A 24,802-nucleotide genomic window follows, 5' to 3' on the forward strand; every position below is an offset into this window, starting at 1 on the left:
ACAATGACCAATATGGCACAATAGCCCTAAGGGTGCAATACTAACACACATACCTTGGCAGTAACCAGCAGCTTTCTAATTGGACTTAAGGCCTGCTCAACAAGAAAGAACAGTGTGCCTAATACCAGAAACTTAGTCAACTACCCGAGACTATTGTACTTAAGGATCTTGGAGAAGAACCTACAGCTATCACTTTACTAATCCAGTATAACTCCTAACTACATTATAAATATTTACCTTCCTACCCAAAGAAAAGTATGTCCCATCATCAAAGAAACATCTTTTTGCAACAGATTGAGACCATTATAGAAAATCGAAACAGATCAAAGTGCCAATAACAAGTGACTGTGTAATGCCCAGCCCCCCCCCATACATCTACAACACAACTAAGGCTTAGGGATCATAGCTGAAGAACTGAAGGAAAGACTGTGTAGGCTAGAAGAACAAGAAGTTTGTCGTGATATTGTTCCTCCTAGAAATGTGAGAGATGCTACACCCATGAAATACCATCAACCTGGCTGCCTAAAGAACGGAACAAGAAAGACACTAATAGACATAAAAACATGGGTAACCTCATGGGGACTTAACCCTGGACAAAGAGCCGCAAGCAATTAAGGAATGTTGAGACCAGGAGAAACACACATCCCCAGGGAAGAAGTCTTCAACTGATTATCCAACATCAAGTGGTCAATCCTGAAATTATATAAGTAGCATTATAAAAATCGAACAGGTTATACTTAGGAAAACACATACACAAATATACACATTTAAAGAAATAGAGGCCATGAACTTGAAAGAGCAAGGGGATACATTGAAACGGTTAGAGGGAGAAAAGGGAAAGGGGAAATGATGTAATTATATCTTAATTTTAGAAAGAAAAAGAATTCCGAGGAAAGATGTTTGCAATTTAAATTGTGTGCCACAGTAAGTGACCTTCTGTGAATAGAAGAATGAGCCCTATTGGTTATCTACAGTACAGAGCTCAAAGGCCCTGAGGCAGCATCATCCTAGTCGTATTCAGGGACGAGAGGGAAGCCAGAGTAGATGAAGGAGAGTGACCAGAGAGAAAGAAAGAACAGGAGATGACATTGGAGAAGGGATATGTCATTAAATCCTGTAGAACCTGGTCAGTCATGGCAAGGACTATGATTTTAACACTGAAGGAAAGAGAAAATGCAGACTTCAGAGCAGAGGAACTACACAATCTTAGCACTCTGCTGTGCTGGCCTCACATGCTGTCTAACACAAGCTGCAAATTTGTCTAAAAGTTGTTAAGATAACATACTAATGCCAGGCAATAGTGGTGCACACCTTTAATCCCAACCCTTAGGAGGCAGAGGCAGGTGGATCTCTGTGAGTTTGAGACCACGCTGGTGTACAGAGCGAGTTCCATGATGGGTCCCTAAACTATAAAGAAATCCTGTCTCAAACAAACAAACAAAAGATAACCTATTAATAAAACACAATTAAAAGGGGGAGGTGAGCAAGAAGTCCTGTCAGATTGTTCAAGTTTGGAAACTTGACAAGGTATAGTTAATTTTACACTGAAAAATGATTTTGGAATATAAACTATCTACAAAACCATCCTGATGGTGGTGATAGAAATCAAAGGAGTAAGCAAAACTAACTTTATCTTTTTAATTGAAGAGAGAGAGCACATGTGTTTTGCTTTGTTAGTAAGTAGTTCATAGTAAATTAACTAGCAAATGAATACTATGAACTAGGAAATTAGCATGTTGGCCACTGTAGAAGAAATGTAACAAGTTTTAAAGAGAACAGGCGTGTGTGTGTGTGTGTGTGTGTGTGTGTGTGTGTGTGTGTGTGTGTGTGTGTGTGTGTTGAGTACCCATGGGCATCTGTGGAGGCCAGAGGTTGATATCAGGATGCCTTTCCTGGATTATTCATCTTGGTTTTTGAGTGAGGGTCTCTTACTAAACCTAAGGATTGTTATTTTGGCTAAACGAGCTAACTAGCCAGAGCCCCCGGGATCTGCCTGACTCTCCCTCCCAAGGGTGGGGTTATGGGCATGCACTGGGCAGGCAATGCTAAATCCTTAAGAAAGCAAGCTGAGCAAGCCACAGGGAGGAAGCCGGTAAGCAGTGTTCCTCTGTGCACCTGCTTCCGTTCTTGCCTCCAGGTCCCTGCCTTGAGTTCTTGCTTTGACTTCCCTGGAGGACTATGGCCTTGTATTTGTAAGCAGAATAAACCCTTTCCTCTCCAAGTTGCTTTGGGTTGTGGTGTTTTATCACAGCAATAGAAATCTTAGGTGAGATAATTAGTAAAAGAAGTTTATTGAGATCTTCTGGCTTTGTGGTATTTTTAGAAAGGTTCGAGTCCTTAACATATTTGCCATTGGTCACTTAAGTGAAAACTCGAGCATAAATTGCACCCAGACATTCCTGTTAGTCTTTAGAGCCAGGTAAGGTCACACAGTTTCAACCACTGGAAAGTCTGATGCATCAGGATCCCTTCAACATAGGAAATGGCAATATAGAGACACCCTGTCTAGCAAAACAATCAGACCTCAGCTATACAGGAAATGACTGTCTTTCCTGACATTAGCTATGGTTTTTTTTTTTTGAAAATAATGGTCCAGGATTCTAGGACTCTGATGAAATATGTGTCAAGTGGAGATTCTCATGCAAAGTGAGAGCTTTCCTGCAGTTTCAGTTCTTCTGAATTAGAAAACAAAGACATATGACCATATGACATGAATTAACTACAGCACTGAAAAGGTAGCAGAGGTTTTTAGCACAACTTGTTTTGCTAGAGGAGACTGCACAGTATAGCAACCTGTTATCAGGAAACTACTCAGGCTTTAAAGTAAGAAACAGTTTCTATCCACAGAGGCAAACACAAACCAACCAATCAACCAAAAAAAACCCTCCACCAAAGCCAAAACCTCAGGTCATTAGTGCCTCTAATGAAGTCTTGCATTGGAGCACTGCCAAATCACTGTGAGCAGTACTCTGCACTGGATGTTTCAGCCAGGGTGACCGTTTCAGAACTCAGATCTGATCTTGTTAATCAATCCTTTCCAACCATCTCAATGACTGCTTGTTGCTCTTAGGATGGTGAGGGAAATGCTTACTGTTTGAGCCAGTGTGTAACGCAAATTTTAGCCTTGCCACCAACCCTCTCCTTTCATGACTCCATAGTAACCTCAGGCAGTGTATTTCCTTTAGCCACAGGCCATCTGGAAGTGTACCTTTTGCCTGGATACTTCCTTTCTGCAGCTCTTTCTCAGTTCATTCTCCCTTTTCCTTTACCTCAGCTCAATCATTAACTCCTGCTCTGCCACCCCAGCAGGGCCATGGTTTGTTAAACTTCAAAAGCGCTGTTGACTCGGTCTTTCCCAGAGCATCTGATAATAGCCACTCAACAGACATCTGGATTTCAACCTCAGGAGATTCTGAGCAGCAAATCAACCTGGCTGTTCGTGGCTGGCTTCCAACCTACAGAGCTTTCAGCGAATGAATGGGTGTGTGTAAGATACTAAACTGGTGAGACTTTGTATATGATAGAAAACAAGCAACCATAATGCACAGTCTTCCCAAATCTTCCAAGAAACAATTCAGAAGATAATTATCATAAAGGTGAAGTTTGTGAGCCAGGAATAATTTAATACCAACTTTGGATAAGATCTGAATGATGACACCATAGTCAATTCCCTTTACTTATATTCACTAATTGACTGAGGGAAATACACTTGGCTAAATGTCTAAGTTGAGTGATGTAGTTAGTCAAGCTTAGAATACCAATAGGAGACTTTTGTTGTTGTTGTTCATGTATAGATACATATACACACATATATACATATATATGAATAAATTGATCCTGGAATTTCAAGAAAGAATCATTACTATTATATTCACGGACTTAAGCTTGCATATACCAAATTTACTGTGGACATAGTAGATTAATTCTAAAATAAAATTTTATTCTCTTGATTTTATAGATCTCACAAGAATTTTCTTAAAAATTATTTTAAGGTAACAATGTCTCATTAAAATTAAGTCAGCATATTCTTATATCCTGACTGAAAATCCCATTTAGATATTGGTATTATTAGTTTTTCTAGTATTTTCCCCCTATAGGGTCACAGAGGTGAAATGTTTGCTTCTAAGATTGAAAAATAAATTGTGGTATGTTTGGTGATCTCTGGTGATGAGAATATTAGGGAAAGTGTATACAATTAAGAATGGTGTATCCACTAGCATCATAGAATTCCTATAGGCTGGATTTAGCATCTATGTTTTCATAGTGAATCTTATTTTTAGTGAGTATGTGTTTGAATGTGTTGGTTGCATGGATATGCATGTGCACTTGGAGGTCTGAGGTCAAATTTTGGGTATCCAGATGTTTGCAGTCCCTCAGCAGCTCTCTGCTTTTTGCTTTAATAGAGGCTTATTGGTCTAGATTTTTCCAATCAGCCTAGGCTAGCTGGCCAGCAGTCCCCAGGGATATGCCTGTCTGGACTTTTAAAGTTTTTGATATCTCCACATCCCCAGTGGTGAGTTTACAAGCATTGCGCTAGACAAGGTTTCAAAAGTACAAGTTCTGAGGATTGAGCTCTGGTCTTTTAATAGATTTAAATATTGCTCAAGTACTGAATTGAAATATTTACCAAGAAAAGTTAAAACATGAGAGCAAAAACTTATTGAACTTCTATGGTAGGCGTATACTATATAGTAGATATAACTGATTTTAATCTCTTTCATTTCCTGTTTCCAGATTAATAATCTGAAAAAGACTCAAGACATGTCACTCTAGGTAAGTGGGGGGGGGGAGTCTTATCAAATGAGGCCCCCAAGTGGCAGTTTAAAGATAACTGTCCATGTAAAGGTAAATGGATTTTTATGGTAAATGTTGTATTGTGCAAGAATTGTGTCAAGTGAACCCACTAAAAGCAATGGAAATTAACATTGCACCCTGATAATTTAAGGTGAAATGTTACTGTTTTCAGTCAGAAATATACTTCATAGTACAAATAGCATTAAAGTACACTTGATGCCAGGAAACCAATGTCACTTTTCTTGTTCTAAAATGACTACTCACTTACACTTCTCTTCCAAATCTACCAAACAAGGTGCCTAAGATTTAACATCACACCTCTTCCTATTTCCCTACACCTTTTGAGACAGGTTCTTACAATGCAGCCTAGTATTCAATTTATGTCTGAAATGTTCCTCAGAGGCACAGGTCTCAAATGCTTTGTCCCCACCTGGTGGCTTTATTTTGGAAGGTTGTGAAAACGCTGGGCACTAGGACCTACTTGGAGGACACAGGGCACTGAAAGAGGGTCCTAGAGCTGTTTTATTGCTGATGGATTTCTTGTCACTCTTCATTCTCTCAAATTTGATGTCAACTTCAATGCTCTTCTCTAGCCCTCCATGCTGTGAGACTTCTGAAACATGGACCTGTAGGAGTGAACCCCACAAAGCTATCCGCCCATGAGGGCGGGGACATGTAAATTAGCACAGGTAGATATAAAAGGAAGTGAAAGGAAAAGGGGCCTCCCTTTTCTCTTGGAAGCCAGCCACACTTCTAACTCCTAGCTTGTGCAACTCTCTCTCTGGTAAATAAATATATTGTTTTCCTTATAGCATTGAATATCATCTTTATGGACCCAAACAAAACCTTTCCTTCCTTTAACTGTTTATGTCGAATACTTTGATCACAACAACACAAAAGTAATCAACAAAGCAAGGTGTTCCTTCTATGTAATTCATCAGAATTCCGGGATTACAAAAGTGTGCCACCATCCTTTGCTCTTCCTCCTCCTCCTCCTCCTCCTCCTCCTCCTCCTCCTCCTCCGATTTATTCTCTTCTTCTTTTTCGAGGCAGGGTTTCTCTGTGCAGCCTTGGCTGTTCTGGAACTCACTCTGTAGACCAGGCTGACCTTGAACTCACAGAGATTCTTCTGCCTCTGCCTCCCTAGTGCTGAGATTAAAGGTGTGTGCCACCACCACCCATCTAGAATTTTTCTTCATAATTAATGGTTTTCTACTCTATTCCTTAGATATTTATAATCTCAGGTTTAAAAAATGGTCTCCAATTTGAGTTCTATTTTGCTAATATAAATATTTTTCTGAGGCTGGCTGCACAGCCAGGGCATCTGTTTTCTGGTGGCTGGTTCTGAAGTCATACTATTGGGCTAGCAAGAAAAAACAAGATATGGCGCCTGGGAGGGGAACCTCCTGACAAGCATCTATGTCAGTAGAACAGATAGGGGATATTTGAGAACATGGGTATTGACAAAATCCCATATCCCTGTATGTGGAAATTTCACCTGCTTTTATGCATGTGAAAGATAAAGTTTATAGCCTGCTATTTTATTATATAAATGCATAAATATTTACAGTAGTAACCTAGTTCAGATGTTATTTTCCTACATCTATTTTTATTTTAATATACTTAGATTTAATAACGAGGTGAGACTTTGTCCTGATGATTTTAGATTTTCAAAATTTAAAAATATCTTAAGTCTGGACATAATGGTTTAAAGTCAGGTGAACAGTGGTCTGAGGTGAGTGTCGGAGGTCAGGGCCTCAAGCCAGGAGCCTCCCACAGCTAAGACTAGAGAGAAGGTGGAATCTCTGCAAAGCAGTCCTTCCAAGCTGTGTTTCAGGCCTCCAAGGGCAGCATTTCCCTCTGATCTTGGTCCAACTTTCCCCAAGGCTCACTAGCTGCTGCCCAGTTCAGACCTCACTACCCAGGACATCGGGCTTGCGCGGTCACACAACGCTCGCTCGTTCTCCTATGGCCGTGCTGGATACAGGCGTGGGAGGATGAGGCGAGGAGAATCAAGAATTCAGACCTAACCAGACTCGTGGGACGTGAGCAGCCAGGGGCATATGCCCCGACGCCGTCGTGTCGCTGTGTGCCAGGCTCGAAGAGGACGTGGGGACAAAGGGAACCCGTCTTGTAGGTAATCACCCCCATCTCCCTGCACTGTGGCATTGCCCTGCTGGGGCTACCGAAGCCCCAGAACCAGTAATCCGTCATGGAAATCTGAGACTTAGCCTGCTTTCCAGCGGCCGCGCCGGGCTGAGGCCGCGCGAGCCGGCTCCCTGGTTCTGACAGCTGCCCACGCGCCGGGGCGGGGCTTGAGCGAGCGGCTTTAAAGGCGCCGGGGCCGGGTCCCGCCCCCCACGCCTCCCGTCATTGGCTGTGCCCGGCGCGGCTTTGTTTCCATAGGTGCAGGGGGCGGGTCTGTGTGCGACGGGCGTGGGGGGGCGGGGCTCGCCTCAGCGGCCCCGGCCCCGCTGGAAGAAGGGCAGCCCCGGTTCCCGACCCGCGCGCGCTTCTCCTGGGCACGGCGGCGGCGCGCGAGCGAGGGCGGAGGTGGCTGGTGCGTGAGTGCGTGCGTGCGTGCGTGTGTGTGTGCGTGCGTGTGTGTGTGCGCGCGTGTGTCTGCCTGTTTGTGTGCGCGTGTGTGTGCGTGCACGCGCGTGTGGAAGCCGGGTGCCGGGCGCAGGTGCCCCGTTGCCTTCCACACCCTGCCTGCTTGGCGGCTCCTTCCTCGGTCCCCCCCTGCACGGGCCGGGGCTTGCGGGGCCGCCCGAGACAAAGGGGGCGCGGAGCGGGGAGCCCGCCATGGCCTCCCGGAGCCTGGGGGGCCTGGGCGGGAGCCGCGGCGGCGGCGGCGGCGGCAAGAAGAGCCTCAGCGCCCGCAACGCCGCGGTGGAGAGGAGGAACCTGATCACCGTGTGCAGGTGCGGGGCTGCGGGCGCCGGCGGAGGGAGGGGGCTCCCGGGGCCCCGCAGCCGCGGCCTCCGTCCTCGCCGCGCCCCGACCGTCCGCGGCCGAGCCGGGCCCCGGGGCGGGGCCGGGGGCTGCGCTCCACGAGGCCCGGACCCACCCCGGGGTCTGCAGCCCCTGGCCGGCAGGCAGGGAGGGAGGCTCGGCCGGGGCGGAGCCGGGCGGCGTCTGCTTTGGCCGTGCCTCCTCCTGGGAGGGCGGAGGAAGAGCCCGCCGCGGCCGCCCGCCCGCCCGGGTCGTGAGTGGGGTCGCCCTGTTGGTGTCCCTGTGGCCCGTGGTTTTCACTCCTTTCGTTCCGCGCATAGCCGTGTCGGGTGTGTTCGGTCGCGTCCACCACGGTGCCGGCGATGCTTGTGGGACTGTGGAAGAGACACAGTCCCTAGGAAGCCCATTTATTCGAAGGTCTGCCTTTCCTTACATCTAGCTTCCCGATTGTAAATGAATCCCTTCCTCTAGGAAATATCGAAACAAATAGCCACCACCTATATAATTCTAGGGTTCAGAGAGAACCGACGTTGAACGAGCTGATACATTTTCTTGAAGTCTTATAAAATTCTAGGCAACCATTTCTTAGGAACCACTCAGCCAATAAGCTCTGTTAAAATTGTTTTGTTCCATCATACTGTTTAATCATCAACCAGTGATAATTTTCTGATTTTTAAGGTAAATGATGAAGTCTTTCCCTCTGCGGTCTGTGCCTTATTTAATTTTTTTTCCTTTTGTAAAAGCGTGTCTAGATTCTTAAGTAGATTGCAGATGTGCGTAGTAGGAGTTGCATTCAACATTTAAGCTACCTTTAACGAGTTGGATTTAATGAGTGCGCATCTATCGGGAAGACCTCCACTCACAGTTTGCTTTATAAGTGGTATAATAATATGACCTGTATTTATTATTTGTGCTGTGTAGATACAGCCTTTGGGACAGACAGGCTTTATTAAATTGGTTTAAATTGAGGCGAATTTCTAAGTTAGGTACATAGAAAAATAAGCTAGGTGGATAGTTTTATCTTTAACAGATTAAAATGAATTATTTTTTCCTTTAAAGAACTGAGGATGGCTCCATAGCCGGTTTCAGCCTAAAGTGTGCTTCTTGAGTCTTTATCAGAGCTCTAGCAGAGTTAACGTTCTGGATGATTTGACACTGGAAATTGGAAGGAGTTGATCTAGTTGAAATGTAACCGAGTTCAGTGTTGATACTGTTTTGGATTTTGGAATTAGGCTGTTTGGTAATATGCGGTAGTCAGGAAGAGCTGAATTGAATTTGGGTTCATTATGAGTGTGTGTGTGTGTGTGTGTGTGTGTGTGTGTGTGTGTGTGTGTGTAATTCAGTTTGTTACAGAAAATACTTATGTATTGCATACTAAAACCACTGTGAAGTACTTCTCTCAGCAAATAGTTTTTGACATATTTTTTCCATAGATTGTACTGCAGAGAAAGTAGGTCATTTGAGAACTCTAAATTTTCTACACTCAACTCCAAAATATTTTAGTTACTCTGTTTGTGTAAATAATCTTTACTATTTTGGATTTTTGAAAATCAAGGCATTCCCTCCCCACACACACATTTCTCCTCCCCCTCTTTCTTGCTGTGTGGCCTTAACTGGCTTGGAACTTGCTATGTAGGTTAGACTGGCCTCAAGCTCACTGATATCTACATGTCTGCCTCCCAAGCACTAGTATTTCAGCCATGTGCACCATGCTGGGCCTGCCCTTGGGATTTTTTTAACTTACAGTTTTCATCCATTCAAATTCAGGTGTTTGTCATTTTTTTCTGTCATTTTTAGGCTTATGTACTTTTTCAACTTTTTTTTTACAAGTTTTGTTTTATGTTTGGGTGTCTGTGTACCGTGTGTGCATTGCCCAATGAGGCCAGAAGATGTGTCATGTCCTCTCGAACCGGAGTTACAAATAGATGTGAACCCCCATGGGTGCTGGGAATCAAGCCGGAATCCTCTGGAAGAGCAGCCCGTTCTTATAACCACCGTGCCTACAGCTCAAGCTTACGCCTTTTAGAGCCGATATAGTTCTCTCATCTTAATCCTATCGGAAAACACAATTAAAATCTAACTCACTGTTCAGTTTATAATGTTATATAAAAGACTAAAGTACTCATGTTTAAAAATTTGATTACATATTTTAAAACAATATTTGTCACACTTTTAAGTCAGTAGTTGTACTGGCTAGTTTTATGTCAGCTTTACACAAGCCAGGGTCATCAAAGGAGGAAGCCTCAATTGAGAAAATGCCTCCTAAGATTCAGCTCTAAGGCACTTTCTTAGCCATTGATGGGGGAGGGGCCAGCCCACTGTGGGTGGTGCCATTCCTGGTAAGTAATAGCTCTCCCTGTCCTCTGCATCAGCTCCTGCCTCCCCAGGTTCCTGTTTGAGTTCCTGTCCTGGCTTCCTTTGATGATGAGCAGAGATCAGTGTAAGCCAAATAAATCCTTTCCTCCCCAACTTGCCTTTTTGTCGTGGTGTTTGATTGCATCAGTAGAAACCCTAAGACAGTAGTTAAAAAGAATTTCTCATAGGAAAAAAAAGTCATACTTTTCCTGCCTTGTGGATAAAAAAAAGACAAGGTGTACAATAAGTTAAGCAGGATAGAGACAAGCAATGATTTCATGATTAAAGTACTTTAATAAGATGAAACATCATTTTCTATAGGTCAAAATATTATTTCAGGACACCAGTATTATTTCAAGTTAGAACCGTACATTTCTTCAGTGTGGTCAAGGAATAGAAGAGCTCATATTTTATATGTAACTAATACCTGCTCTGAGCTGAAAATTGTCCCTCAGCTATACTGCTTCAGCCAGCACGTACCGTGGGATATGCAGTCTTCTGTATATGAAGCTTACAATTTCACACGCAGTAGACAGTGTTGGGACATTTCAGATAAATCGCTTAAGAAAAGAAGAGGTTGCACATTGCTCTGCCATCTTTAGTGAAGGATGTGATAACTACCAGGAACTGTATGCTGGATCCGTGTCTATGAAAACATGCATTGTGCTGTGGCTGTCCTTGGAGACTTGATACCTTAGTATGGTTTGCTAAATGATCCTCTAAGGCTTGGGTTTAGAGTTTTTTTGTTTTTGCCACCTGCTCGCTCTTTCTATTGACTTTGCTGTTGTTTCTTTAAGGTGTGCTTCCAAGATCCCTTTTCTTTACACTTCACATCTTGGCTTGCTGACTGCAGTTGTTGTAAATTAGCAAAGGGGATACCTAGATTTGTGCCCAGAGGCACAAGTTAGCTGAGAGAACTTTAGCCATCTTAGCATTTTAGATATTGGATACTCAGCAGGAAGTGTCTTGCTCTTGAACTTTGTAGGAGTTCAAATGTAGATATGTGAACTCTTGCTGAATAGATTGGCAGCGATATCTTTTAAACACAGTAACCTATTCTTTGTTACTACCTGCTTGAGTATGCCTTAAAAGAGTGGTCATAACTTGGTATGATAAATATCACAAGTTATTGTAGTTGTGGTATATGTAGTAGAACACTAATCAACATTTTGGGGTCAGTCCATATCTTCATAGAGCTTCTGAGTATGCAGAAGGTATTGTCCCATACCCTTTTATTTCCAACGACTCTTATCCAATTATACACTGATTACGTCAGTGTTCATTGAGAGTTAAGCAATCACAGAGCATCTTCTTGATGCCACTCTTCTAAAGCTCAAGGTTTTGCTTTAGGCATTTATATCAACAATCCATTTATAAACTATTTGTGGTGTTAAGTGTGGGGACCTGTGGTGATATTTTATTTATGATCTAACAAATAAAGCTTGCCTGAAGATCAAAGTGCAAAGCTAGCCACACTTAGTTAGCCATAGAGGCCAGGCAGTGGTGGCACACACCTTTAATCCCAGTGCTCAGGAGACAGGTAGACATATCTGTTAATTCAAGGCCACCCTGAGCTTCATGAAATTGATTCAGTCTAAAAGAGAAACAGAGATCTCACAAAGATGATCTTAGCACTTGGGATCCCATGCCTTTAATCCCAGCACCAGAGAGGACTATAAAACACGAGGAGCTAGGAGCTCAGTGCAGTCTGAGGTTTGGTGGAGAGCAGTGCAGTCTGAAGATGCAGGCTGAGGGCAGGATCACCCCTTTGGTCTGAACAGCGGTAGAGGTGGGAATTCTCTAATAGCCAGCTGCTTTGCTTCTCTGATCTTCAGCTTTAACCCCAATATCTGTCTCTGTCTTCAGTTAGACTTTTCTACCTCTGTCTCTGAGCTCTTTCTGCCACTTCATTAGTCTGTTTCTCCCTGAAATAATATCATACTGTTTTTCTAACAACCATTGCTTTGTAATATATCTTGCTGTTTGATAATCAAGTTTTGTAGCTTTATATTTGAAGATCATCCTACCATTAGCCCTTTGCCAGCTAAATTGTGATCTACTTATCGGTTTCCAAGAAAAACAATCTTGATACTTAAAAACTTTGTAATTTTAATATGTGGATAATGTATTTTGGTCATTCTATGTTCTCTCATTACCCTCTCTTAACCCTCTCATACTCCTCACAGAACCCCAAGTCCCCTTTGTAGTTATATGTGATTTGTTTGCTTGCTTTCTTTGTTGTGAGGCACTGAACTTGTTAGGATTGCTTGCATAAGTGTGGATGGGCTGTCATTTGCTGGAATATGGACATCTTAGCAGTGGCTATACCAGTGAAGAAAATGACACCCCCTCTTCCAGCAACCATTAACTATCAATAGGAATCTGGGATTTTTCTTATACTTGAAATAAACATAATGAGTATTTTCATATTTTAAATATTCCATTTTTCAGAAATAGGTATTAGTTTGGAATATGTAGCCATTATAAATTTCTTGTCAAATTTATTCTTGCATGCTGGATATATATTTATATTATAATCAAAACTATTGTATTTCCCCTGCTTTCACTGATATGAAGACATAAAATTGGTCTTTACACATACTAGTCTTGAGTCTATGATTTCAACTTCATTTATTAATTCTAGCATATTTTCTACAGGTTTAAAATGATTGATCAAAAGTCAGGTATGCATGTCTTATTTCTTCTTTTCCAATCTTTATCCCTGTTCCTTGTCTTATTACTTACTACATTGGCTAGGATCCTTAACATACTGTTACAGAAAACATTAAAGATTTATGACTTCAGTGGGCGTTTGTAGCAGATTTTTCTTCTCTACTATTTCTAGATTCCTGGGATTTTTTCTTAAATGGGTACTGAGTACTATGTTGTTATCAAATGCTTCTCTCTCTCTCTCTCTCTCTCTCTCTCTCTCTCTCTCTCTCTCTCTCTCTCCTTCCTTCTTTCTCTTTCTTTCTTCCTTCCTTCCCTCCTTCTTTCCTTCCTTCTCTCTCTTCTTTCTTCCTTCCTTTCTTTTTTTTCACCTAAAAAGATTAAACATAGTGCCCTCCCCCCCTTCATGAAAGGAATTCTGTTGTTTGACCTTCACCTTTACATATCAGACTAGTTTGGAATAAAACACTACTAGATAGGTTATATTTGTGAGACTTCTTTGCATTCAGTTGAGCTACTATTTGGAATTTTTATGAATTTTATTTTTGAGAAACGGTTTCTCTGTGTAGCCCAGGCTGTCCTGGAGCTACCTCTGTAGACCAGAATGGCCTTGCACTCACAGAGATCCACCTGCCTCTGTCTCCCAAGTGCTGGGACTAAAGGCGTGCGCCACCACTGTCCATCTGGGATTTTAATATATTAACTCATGGGAGAGACTGGTTTATACTTGTCATTTCTCATTATATTGTCATCTAGTTTTAACAAGATTACATTGTCCTTTTTTTCCTGTTTTACACAGGTTGTGTAAGAGTGATACTAGTTCCTTCTTTAATATATAAGGCAATTCGCCATGTAGCACTGTAGACCACCAATTTCTTTATGGAAATAAAAAACTTCTGTGGGAAAATTGCTAACAGATTCACTTTATTTAGTAGATACTAACAATTCAAAGTTCTGGTTTTTTTCATCATTTTTAGTAATTTTTTCCAGGAAATATATTTTTATATCATCACATGCATTATGGTTCTCTTATTGTTTTCTTAGTATTTTTTTTTCTTTTTGAGACAGGATCTTGTTGTGTATGTAGCCTTACATTCACATCCTTACATACAGCTTAAACCCAGAATCCACCTGCCTCAGCATCATCTCCTGGGTGCTAAGAGTGTTAATGCCTTTTTATAGCTTAAAAGTCAGAAGAGATTTTTCCACTTTTAATCCTGAAATCCATGTCTTCCTCACTGTTTTCCTTATTAAGGCTTTACAGATGGTATTGATTTTTCAAAATTATCATCTTTGGATTTCATTCATTTTCTCTGTTTAACCATAGATTTTAAAATGGTTCTTTAATTTACAGGTAAAGTTCTTCTAGTTTTCTTTTACTGCCTGTTTTAAACTTTTTAAAGATTATATTCTGAAAGACTTCAAACTTTTCCAATTTCATTGATGGTTGCTTTATGGTATAGCATATGGCTAGTTTCCATGAGTGTTTTCTATGCATTGCATGTTGTGTTGATTGATTGTGTGTTGTGTCTTATATAGCTTGTCTATCTTTAGTAATTTCATATACTTGGTCTACCTAGTAATATGAGAGAGGTGGTACGGTAACTGGGTTTAGGTTTATTTTTCCATTTTGTTATTTTACACATACACAAATGCTGTATTACTGAGTGTGTATATAGAATTGTGTTTTTTTAGAATTTATTTTATGTGCATTGATGTTTTGCCTGCATGTATGTCTGCGAGTGTGCCGTATCCTCTGGCACTTGAGTTACAGATTGTTGTGCACTGCTTTGTGGATGCTGGGAATTGAACCCGGGTTCTCTGGAAATGCACCCAGTATTCTTAAAAGCTGAGCTATCTCTCCAGCCCTAGAATTGTGATGATAGTGTGTTTATAATTGTTATCTTTTCCTTGGCGCTAGATGCCTTTGTCATCATGATATATCCCGTTATATCTCTAACAAAGCTATTTCCTTCAAGGGTACTTTGTCAGTTGCTAAAATTGTCAAAATAGCTGTAGTTATTTGTATATCCTAGTCTACACTTTCACTTTTTCTGATACTTATATTTAAAAGTTTTCTTGTGGAATGAGAAAGTTTTGTTTTGTTTTCATGTGTTTGGTATAGGGTCAAGCAAGCTAGGTGGGTACTCCATGTCTGAACTACCCCCTTTTAACTTAGGATTCTCACCTTACCTACATTTGATGCTAGCATTATATTTGGATTTTTATTTTAACATTTATTTTATACTTCTTTATCTTGTGTATTAGTAAAGTACTTTTATAGTTCCATTTGTCTACTATTTTAGTTTCTATCAGAATGTTAGTTACATGCTATTTTGCCTTTCCTATCTATATGTTTACTTTCCATTCTTTTGGAATGAATGTTAAAACAATTTAAGTTTTAATACATTTTACAAACCCCACAGAATGTCAGAGGAAAATAGATTTCTTAGTTTTAGGGTAAGATAGCAGACTAGATGCTCATCCATGAGCTTGAATGAGCAGAGTCAGGATGATGAAGGGGAAGCAGATCCTGAGGAGAAAAGAGAGAACGAGCAATGGGAATAAAAAAATAGTAATGGGGCAGCTAAAAAACCACAGAGAAATAGAACAATAGTCTCCGTAACCCCAGCCTGACTTGGTGAGGAGGGCAAAGTGGAAAACTCTAGTCTCAGGATCAGCCCAGTTCTCAAAAGCCTTGGATCTAGTGTCTGTGTCTGTGTGGAAGGGAGTGGAGTTGGTGTGATGGTGGCTTCTGTGGAGGCCAGGGTTAGGGAAGTGTGTCGCACTGATATGTCTATCTTGGAGTGTTATAACCAGATACCATTTTGTGAGAAGGCCTCTGATTGGAGAAGGAACTTTTCTGGGCACCTGAGAAGAGTCCCCAGGCCTTTAGTCAGCAATCTTGGACACCCTGCCGCAGCATTTGGTTGAGAAACTGTTGGGAGAGGCAGTTTTAGAGAAAGGGAAGGCTTTGAGAAGGAGCTCTCCCTCATAGCATCTTCACCCGAGTCTTACCAGTTTTAGTACCAGAGACTTCAGACTGAAGGACAAGGTGGCCTGTGGCTCCATGTCGAAACTTAGCACAACATACTGTACAGTACTGTGGAGACTGAGAGCTCTGAGCCTGTGCCGTGAGTGGTACCTCCCATGCTGTCTCCCTGCTACCTGTTTGCTTTGCGGAAGGACTGTGAATTCTAAGCCCATGCCCAGTGGATGGCCCAGTATCCCATTTCCTCCCAGCTGCAGGGTGGAGTCTGAAAGAGATCAGACTAGCTGTCTTAGGGGGTGCTTAGGTGGGCGTTGGTGGCACATACCTTTAATCCCAGTACTCGGGAGACAGAGGCAGGCGAATCTCTGTGAGTTTGAGGCCAGCCTGGTCTAAAGAGAGAGTTCCAGAACAGCCTCCAAAACAATACAGAGAAATCCTGTCTCGAAAAACAAAACAAAACAAAATGAAAAATAGCTAGTAGCTAGGGTGTGCTTGGTGCTGGCTTACAGTTCAGAGGTTTAGCACACTGTCACCACAGTGGGAAGCATGGTGACACACAGGTAGATATGGTACTGGAGAGGTAGCTGACAATTCTATATCCAGATTGGCAGATAAAGGAAGAGACGGTGAGCCACTAGGCCTGGTTTGAGCTTCTGGAAATTCAAAGCCCACCCCCCACCCCCAGTGACATAGTTCCTCCAACCAGGTCACACCTACTCCAGCAAAGCCACACCCCCAATAATGCCACTCCCTGTGAGTCTGTGGGGACCTTTTTTATTCAGACAACCACACTAACAAAGAATGCCCAATTAACCTTAGTTCTCTAACCCAGCATAGAATTCACTGACCCGTTTGCTTTCCCCGTGTCCCTGTTTGCTTGGACATCAGCTGCCCTCGGATGCACAAACCAGGGACACCTATGTGATGAATGGGAACTTGCCCGACCCAGGGGCTGCAAAGCCTTTTGGAGCTGCCAGCTGCTCCTGATGTGCAAAGAGAGGAAGCTCCCGAAGTGCATAAGGCTGAGACTTGGTGTGCCCTTCCTGTGAATACCCAGCACTTCCTGCTGCTGCTTCACTCACGAGTTACTGTTCTGGTGCCGTGAAGAGACACTGTGACCGGAAGCTCTTCTAAGGAAAACATTTCTTTTGGACTGGCTTACAGGTTCAAAGGGTTAGTCCATTGTGCTCATGACGGGAAGCATGGTGGCAGCAGGAAGAGAGACTAACGAGACCGACTTGAGCTTTTTAAACCTTGTAGCCCAACCCAGTGACACACTTCCTCCAGTAAGGCCACACTTCCTCCAACAAGACTACTCCTCCTAAGAGTGCCACTTCCTGATGGGCAAGCATTCAGATCTGTGTGCCTGTGTGGACCATCCCTACTCAAACCACCACATTTTACTCTCTGGCCCCCACAGGCTTGTAGCCATATCACAATGCAAAACTGCATTCAGTCCAACTTCAAAAGCCTCCATAGTGTACCACAGTCTCAACACTGTTTAAAAGTCCAAAGCCTCTTCTGAGACTTAATGCAGGCTCTTAACTGTAACCCCCTGCAAAATCAAAACGAAAAAGGAAATCATATACTTCCAACATACAATGCACAGGACATACATCACCATTCCAAAAGGGAGGAAAAGGAACATAGCAAGGAAATGCTTCACCAAAGCAAGACCGAAAGACAGCTGGGATAGCTCCAAACTGCGTCTCCAGGTCTGAGGTCAAAATGCTCTTCAGATCTCCACCTTTACTACAACACACATTTCCTCTTAGAATAGTTCTAGTTCTTACTAGGAACTCTCCTTGGCAGGTATCCTATGACTCTGGCATCTCCAACATCTTGGGGTTTCTAAGGCAATCCAGACTTAATCTTCACAGTTTCACACAAAGGTGTCTCTGAACCCCCATTCAGGAGCATCCTGACACATACCTGGAGGCATTCCTTAGTCTTGGAGGGAGATTCCATAACCCCTTTCTTTTTTTTTTTTTTTTTTTTTTTTTTTTTTGGTTTTTCGAGACAGGGTTTCTCTGTATTGTTTTGGAGGCTATCGGTCCAGCCCAGCCTCGAACTCACAGAGATCCGCCTGTCTCTGCCTCCCGAGTGCTGGGATTAAAGGTGCCATAACCCCTTTCTTGTATATCTTTGACTCTAAAGCCAGAACCAGTGGCCAAAGCTCTGAAGTTCTGCTGCTTGCTGGGGCTGGAACATGGCCCCTTCATTCAGATATTCAAACGTTCACCAGTTTCCTGGTTTTGAGGGTTTCCTATGCTGTGTAAGCTTGACTGTCCTGAAACCTGCTCTGTAGACCAGGCTGACTGACCTTAAACTCAGAGATCCACCTGCCTCTGTTTCTTTCTGAGTGCTGGGATTAAAGGCCTGTGTCACCACATCCAGTCCTAAAGTTTTCTTTAACTCCTTATTTGGGAACGGTCTTGCCCTGAGGTCACCGCTCACTTTATTTCATGTAGTATCAGCTTTTCTTTAAGCTCTGTGTCTCCTTGAGCACTGGACTTAGCTCCTGTTCTTCCTTGTACTCCGTTTCCCCTCCAACTGTACATTTTGTAATTTTCCGTGTTCAGATCGCTCCTTTTCATTTTACGTCTGCATAAGAGTAATCATTTTAATAGCCACATAATAGAGTCAATACAATAGGTTGTCTTGGAATCTTCTCTCCCAATGCCCTTAATCTAAAACTTCAGTTTAGCCTCAGGCAGTTTTGTTTTGTTTGGAAAGGGCAAAAAGCAGCCACATTCTTCATGAAAATATCTCAGGAACTGTCTGTAGGCCATTTATTAATATTCTACCCCCCTGAAACTTCTTGAGCTGCGCCATCAGAATCCATACTACTCTCAATACCACTGTCTCCCCTGTTCCGTTAAGCCCTGCTTAAAGCTGCTTTCTTAGTCCAAAGTCCCAAAGTCCACCTTCTGCCTACAAGCAAGATGGCCATGCCTATCACAGTAATACTCAAGTCCCTGGTACCAACTTCTGTCTTAGTAAGGGTCTTCCTGTCTCTGTCTTTCAGAGGCCCAGCTTTTAATGTGAGTGTTGGCATCCAAGCTCAGGCTCTCATACTTGAGAAATAAGCGATCCTACCTATTTAGCCGTTTCTCCAGTTACCTAACCAGATCTTTTTTATGATAAATTTTATTTTTGAAATTATAATTATGTCATTTCCCTCTTCCCTTTCCTTTCTCCAACCTCCGTTTTGAATTATCCTTGCTCTCTCTCTGGAATTAAGGGTCTATTTATTTCCCTTTAGTTGTTATCTCTCTCTCTCCCTCTCTCTCCCTCCCTCCCTCTCTCTCTCTCTCTCTCCCTTCCTCCCTCCCTCCCTCCCTCCCTCCCTCCCTCCCTCCCTCCCTCCCTCCCTCCCTCTCCCTCCCTCCCTCCCTCCCTCCCTCTCTCTCTCTCTCTCTCTCTCTCTCTCTCTCTCTCTCTCTCTCTCTCTCACACACACACACACACACACACACCTACCTACCTACCTAAATACATAACTTCAACCTGCTTAGTCCATGTAATATGGTCTCTGAGCTGATCATGTGGTATAGGGTTTATTGTATTCCAATTCTGAGTTTGCTTTGGAGGTATAGGACTGTTAGTGGTGGTTTGTTTTCTCCACTTTGAGTGGTCCTAAGGATTGAGGTCTCAAAAGAAGAACACTCATTGAGCAGAGCAGTAGAAGAGAAACCTATCCATCTGATACATAGAAACAAGAAATATAAAAACAGAAGGCACCAAAATTACTCCAATAGTTCATAACACTTCAATAATTGAGTCCAAATACATAGAAATGAAAAACTGACAACTCAAAAGTCTGATTCATAATAATCAAGTAACCCAAAAGATTTATATAATCAGATGAATAAAGAAGTCAATTCAGAGCCTTTATGAGAATTTCAGTGACAAGGATGAGAAATATAATATTCTCAGTGACAAAGATCAGGAAAGATGGTCAGAATATTTATGTGTTACACTATAAGCTATTTAAAAACCAGAGGCAGAAGGCTGGAGAGATGGCCAGTGGTTAAGAGTGTTGCTGCTCTTGGAGAAGACAGGGGTTCAAGTTCCAGCACCCACATGATGGCTAACAATTGTCTGTAATTCCAATTCCAAGGTATCCTCTTCTGGCCTTCTCAAGTACTAGGGGCATATGTGCTGCATATCCATATATGAAGGCAAAATATTCATGTACATAAAATAAAAATAAATAAAAAAACGGAAACAGGCAAATGGTTGAATTTAACATGTGCATTATAGTTTGTATATTTCTGCTTAAGGAATACATGGGAAGCATTTTTCTCATCAAAATTTTTTGGTAGATTAAAATAAAAATGTACAGTGACTGAAAATTCTTACATTATTGCTTGAAAAGGAAAACAAATATTTGACTTCTTAAAAAATGTCTGGGATGAAATATAGAAAAGAAGAACTATCTGCTTGAACAGATATCTCCAGGTGTCATGCTAGCATTTCATATTATATTTGTATCTTATCACTGTTGGATGTGCACATGAATGTAGGGATACAGTGCACATATGTGCATGCGCATAAGGAGGCCAGAGGTCTGAGTCAGGGGTCTCTTCTGTTGCTCCCCATTGAACCTGGTGCTTAGCAGTTTGGGTAGACTTCTGGCCAGCAAGCTCCAGGGCTGTTCTTGTCTTTGCCTCCTAGCACTGGGATACAGTATGACTCTGCCCAGGCTTCACATGGCTACTGGGGCTCGAACTCAGGTCTCCATGCTTGTGTGGAAGGCACTTTACCCACCAAGTCATCTCTCAAACCCTCTGTCATATTTCTTGACAGCCATTTTCTTGTTGATTATTTGAAGATGAAAATTATTTTTTCCAAAGGAGGAGATAGTTACTTTGCTTGTATGGGATCCAGTAAATTTAGTATGAAATAGTGAAATAAAAAACTCTTATCTTTGGATTGTACATTCTTGTTTAGTAGTGTCAGTCTTGGCCTCAGGAGGCGATGCATGAGGTGGCTAGTGAAGGTATTGATGCTTGGAGAGTAATAAGGAAAGCTTATTAAACTGTCAAGATCAAACTAAATTCTAATCCAGCTTGCCAGTGTTAGCATTATTTGAAAATATGTCCAGTTTGCTTCATGGTGTGCATTACTGTGCCAAATGACATACTTTTCTTCTTCTTAAGTCAGCAGTAGGGGTAGAGGTGGAAGTCAGGGAGAAAGGTGGTGAAATGCTATTTTCTAAGTATGACATGGTCATGGCGATTGCAAAGTCACATCTGTTACACCTACTGGCACTGGTCATATACAACTAACAGATTCTAGGAGAGAAAGTGTTATATCTAATTGTGTGCCCACCAGCTCTAATGGATAGTTCTAAACCATAAATCTGGAAAGAGGTTTGCGGCGAATAAGGGCTGGATAGGGTGGGAAAGAAATATGAGACGGTGGGAATGGGTAGTAAACAGAATGCAATATAAAAGTATCAAATAAATTTGATTAAAGAAAAAGATCAATTGTTGCTGTCCAAGACAATCAAGTACCTCTAGGAACTTAGCAGAGGTGAATGTGTTAATGTCACTGAGAAAAATGGTCATGATAGAAAAAAAGAAGTTGCCCAAAGGAAGTGACCCTGACAAAACACTTCATTTTAAGGACCTATCAGAGATGTTTCGTGGCTTTGAAGGAAGGGATGCAAGGTGGGGGGTTGCAGCCAATTGGAAAAGTTTGAGTAATGGCAGGATAACTGACTTCATCTGGTTTGAAGCTAGATGTTTGTGGTGAGTGGAGGTCCTAACTTGGGAAGACCTGGTGTGATCATTGTGTGATCTAGCTTTTGTCATAGCTGCTCATGAAAGATGCCAACGACAGCTTTGCCACCTCACTTTCTGACACCTTTGTAATTGGCAAACACAGCAAACCATGTGTCTCCCTATCCCTTGGAAAGTGAATCCACTTCCTTATTGCTGAGGAGAAAAGAGACTAGCAGCCAGACAGTGAACAAAATAGTCTCTAAGTAACATGTGGGAGAGATGGTTCCACTCTTTATATTAAGTCTCTATAGCATGTGTTTAGAAGTGCTTGTATAGCATTCAAGAGAAAGAGCTCGATCAGCTAAAAGTGTGGAGAGTTGATTCAGATACAGAAGGGGATAGGACAGTTTGCCAAGGTTATACAAGAAGACAGACAACCACCACTCACTCAGTTCTTGATACTTGGTTTGTAAGAAAGTAAAGAACTTTAATTCCCAAAATTTCCAATATTTTAAGTTATAATATTCTATACTAAGATATTCTACTTTTACATTTTTCTATAACTGGCCAATTAGAGAGGTTTGTTTAAAAATAATTTGACAAAAAATATAAAGATTACAGAAAATGTGATTTTTTTTTTCACTAAGATGAATTCGTGTGGTTTCTGCTTTTCCTTAGCTAGGGTTATGAGAAAACAGCATGACCAAAACAATGGGGAGTTATCTCAGCTGACAGTTTCACATCACAGTCCATAACTGAAGTCAGGACAGAAACTCAAACAAAGCGGGAACCTGGAAGCAGGCGCTGATGGACAGGCCATGGAGGAGTGCTGCTTACTGGCTTGCTCCTTATGTCTCGCTCATAAGGTAACACCCAGGACCACAAGTCCAATAGCAGCTGCACCCACAGTGAACTGGGCCCTCACATCAATCACTGACTAAGTGAAGACTTCACAGGCTTTGCCCACAGGCCAGTCTGATTAGCATTTTCTCAATTGAGGCTCCCTCTTCCAAAATGACTCTATCATGTGTCAAGTTATACAATCATTTTTGCAGCTTTCTATCACTATGCTGAGGACTACTTTTGTTAAGAACTTTGTTTAATTTTTTAAACATGAAAATGTAAATGGAATTTTCTGTTAATTTACTCTTTAAGATTATAATATAGTTACATCATTTCCCCTTCCTCTTCCTCTCTCCAAACCCTCCCACACAACACTCCTTGTTATTTTTCAAATTCATGGTCATTGTAAATTAAAAATTCATTTGCCTGAGTTACTTTTCTATTGTTATGTTAAGACACCGTGACCGAGGTAGCTTATAAAAGAAGAGTTTATTGGGGCCTATGGTTCCATAGGGTTGAGTCCATAATGGCAGAGTGGAGGCCTGGCAGCAGAGCTGGAAGCGAAGAAACTGCAAAATGCAGGAAGCTCAGAGAGCTAACTTGAATTTGTGTGTTTTCAAATTCTCAAAGGCCACCTCCAGTAGCATATTTCCTCCAACAAGGATATGCTTCCTAAAATTTTCAAACAACTCTACCAACTGGAGACCAGTTATTCACATACCTGAAGCTAGGGGATATCTCATTCAAACCAGTACATACACCTAAACAATAAAGATACTATAGCCTAGCCTACTCTTCAAAACTGCTCAGAGTATCTCTGTTCATCGACAGTTAGACAAAATCACCTAACATTGTCTGTTTTATAATGAAGATACTATATAGCCTAGCCTACTCTTCAAAACTGCTCAGAATATCTCTGTTCATCGACAGACAAAATCACGTAACATTGTCTGCTTTATAATAAAGATACTATAGCCTAGCCTACTCTTCAAAACTGCTCAGAATATCTCTGTTCATCGACAGTTAGACAAAATCATCTAACATTGTCTGTTTTATAATGAAGTCTTAAATACTTAGGCCCATGAGATGGCTTTAGTGGATGGATATAGGCACTGACTTCTAAGTGTAACAACCTGAGTTTAATTCCCAGCACCCACATGGTAGAATGAGAAAACAGACTCATTCAAGTCATCCTCTGTGTTACCTGTGTGAACATGTATACACACAGATACACAAACACAAGTTAATAATTAAATGGTTGTAATGAAAAAATATTTAATGTAATTATCGACTACTATACTGAAAGTAAAAGCAGAATAATTATTTAGATATACTTTATTTATGTCTAATATTTATATAAGTCAGCATTTTGTTTTTTGTTTTGGAGACTGGGTTTCTCTGTGTAACAGCCCTGGCTGTCCTGGAACTCACTTTTGTAGACCAGGCTGGCCTCAAACTCACAGAGATCTGCCTGCCTCTGCCTCCTGAGTGCTGGGATTAAAGGCATATGTCACCACCTCCTGACTCAGAAGTTTTTATAGTATTAAGAATTACTAAATTTTAATTGTATCATATTTTGATTCTGATTCCAATAGCTGTAATGTAAGGACAGAAAACTACCCCAAAGTCTTACTTTAAGCAAAAGGTTGTATCTTAGCCCATTCAGCATGCCCTGACAGACTGCCCTCACACTGAGTAATTTTTAAAAAATAAAACAATTTATTGTTCACAGCTTTGGAGACATCACTGTCCAGGTGCCAGGAGACTTGGTGTTCTATAGGGTCTGTTCTCCTGTTTGGTTCCTTTTTTGTCATTTCGTAACAGAAGAGGTAGTCAAGCTCTCTTGGGCCTCTTTTACAAATATACTAGTAGAAGAGCCTTCTTAGCCGGGCGGTGGTGGCGCACGCCTTTAATCCCAGCACTCGGGAGGCAGAGGCAGGCGGATCTTTGTGCGTTCGAGGCCAGGCTGGACCAATAGCCTCCGAAACAATACAGAGAAACCCTGTCTCGTAAAAACCAAAAAAAAAAAAAAAAAAAAAAGAAAGAAAAAGAAAAAGAAAAAGAAGAGCCTTCTTACTTATTGGAGACCTAGGCTGTCGATGCTGGTGTTCTGGTCCTCACTAGCAGTGTAGGATCTTGGAGAACACCAGCATTCAGACTTCAGCAGTAACAGGCACGTGGAAGCCTATTTTCTGTAAAATTTTTCAACTTACAGAGCACATTGGATAAACACAATTTTCAGGATTCTTTTCCAAATACCTTCTCATTTTTTTCATACCTAAGTGAATAGATTTACTTTCTCTAAAACAAACAATCATCTTTTTTTTTTTTTCATAGATTTTCTGTGAAGACCCTGATTGACCGTTCTTGCTTTGAAACAATTGATGATTCTTCTCCTGAATTTAATAATTTTGCAGCTGTTCTGGAACAAATTCTAAGTCACCGGCTAAAAGGTAACAGC

General features: G+C 41.7%; 2 protein-coding genes across 6 annotated transcripts in view; one reads left to right on the forward strand and one right to left on the reverse strand.

Annotated features, from left to right (window-relative positions):
- Nucleotides 1-24,802, reverse strand: part of Abcb1 (ATP binding cassette subfamily B member 1) — a 145,258-nt gene that overhangs the window by 89,857 nt on the left and 30,599 nt on the right. The window lies entirely within an intron of this gene.
- The window catches only part of Rundc3b (RUN domain containing 3B), a 144,196-nt gene continuing 126,724 nt past the window's right edge, over nucleotides 7,331-24,802 (forward strand). Inside the window, exons 1-2 of one of the 3 annotated variants that reach the window (XM_040735829.1) lie at nucleotides 7,331-7,718; nucleotides 24,679-24,794. In XM_040735829.1, the coding sequence (XP_040591763.1) occupies nucleotides 7,600-7,718; nucleotides 24,679-24,794 (235 nt within the window). In that variant the 5' untranslated portion in view covers nucleotides 7,331-7,599. The remainder of the gene's footprint in view (nucleotides 7,719-24,678; nucleotides 24,795-24,802) is intronic. The other 2 variants (XM_040735828.1, XM_040735830.1) reach the window with 2 other exon arrangements.

Source organism: Mesocricetus auratus, unplaced genomic scaffold, assembly GCF_017639785.1.
Source record: "Mesocricetus auratus isolate SY011 unplaced genomic scaffold, BCM_Maur_2.0 Super-Scaffold_100051, whole genome shotgun sequence".
Classification (NCBI taxonomy): Eukaryota; Metazoa; Chordata; class Mammalia; order Rodentia; family Cricetidae; genus Mesocricetus; species Mesocricetus auratus.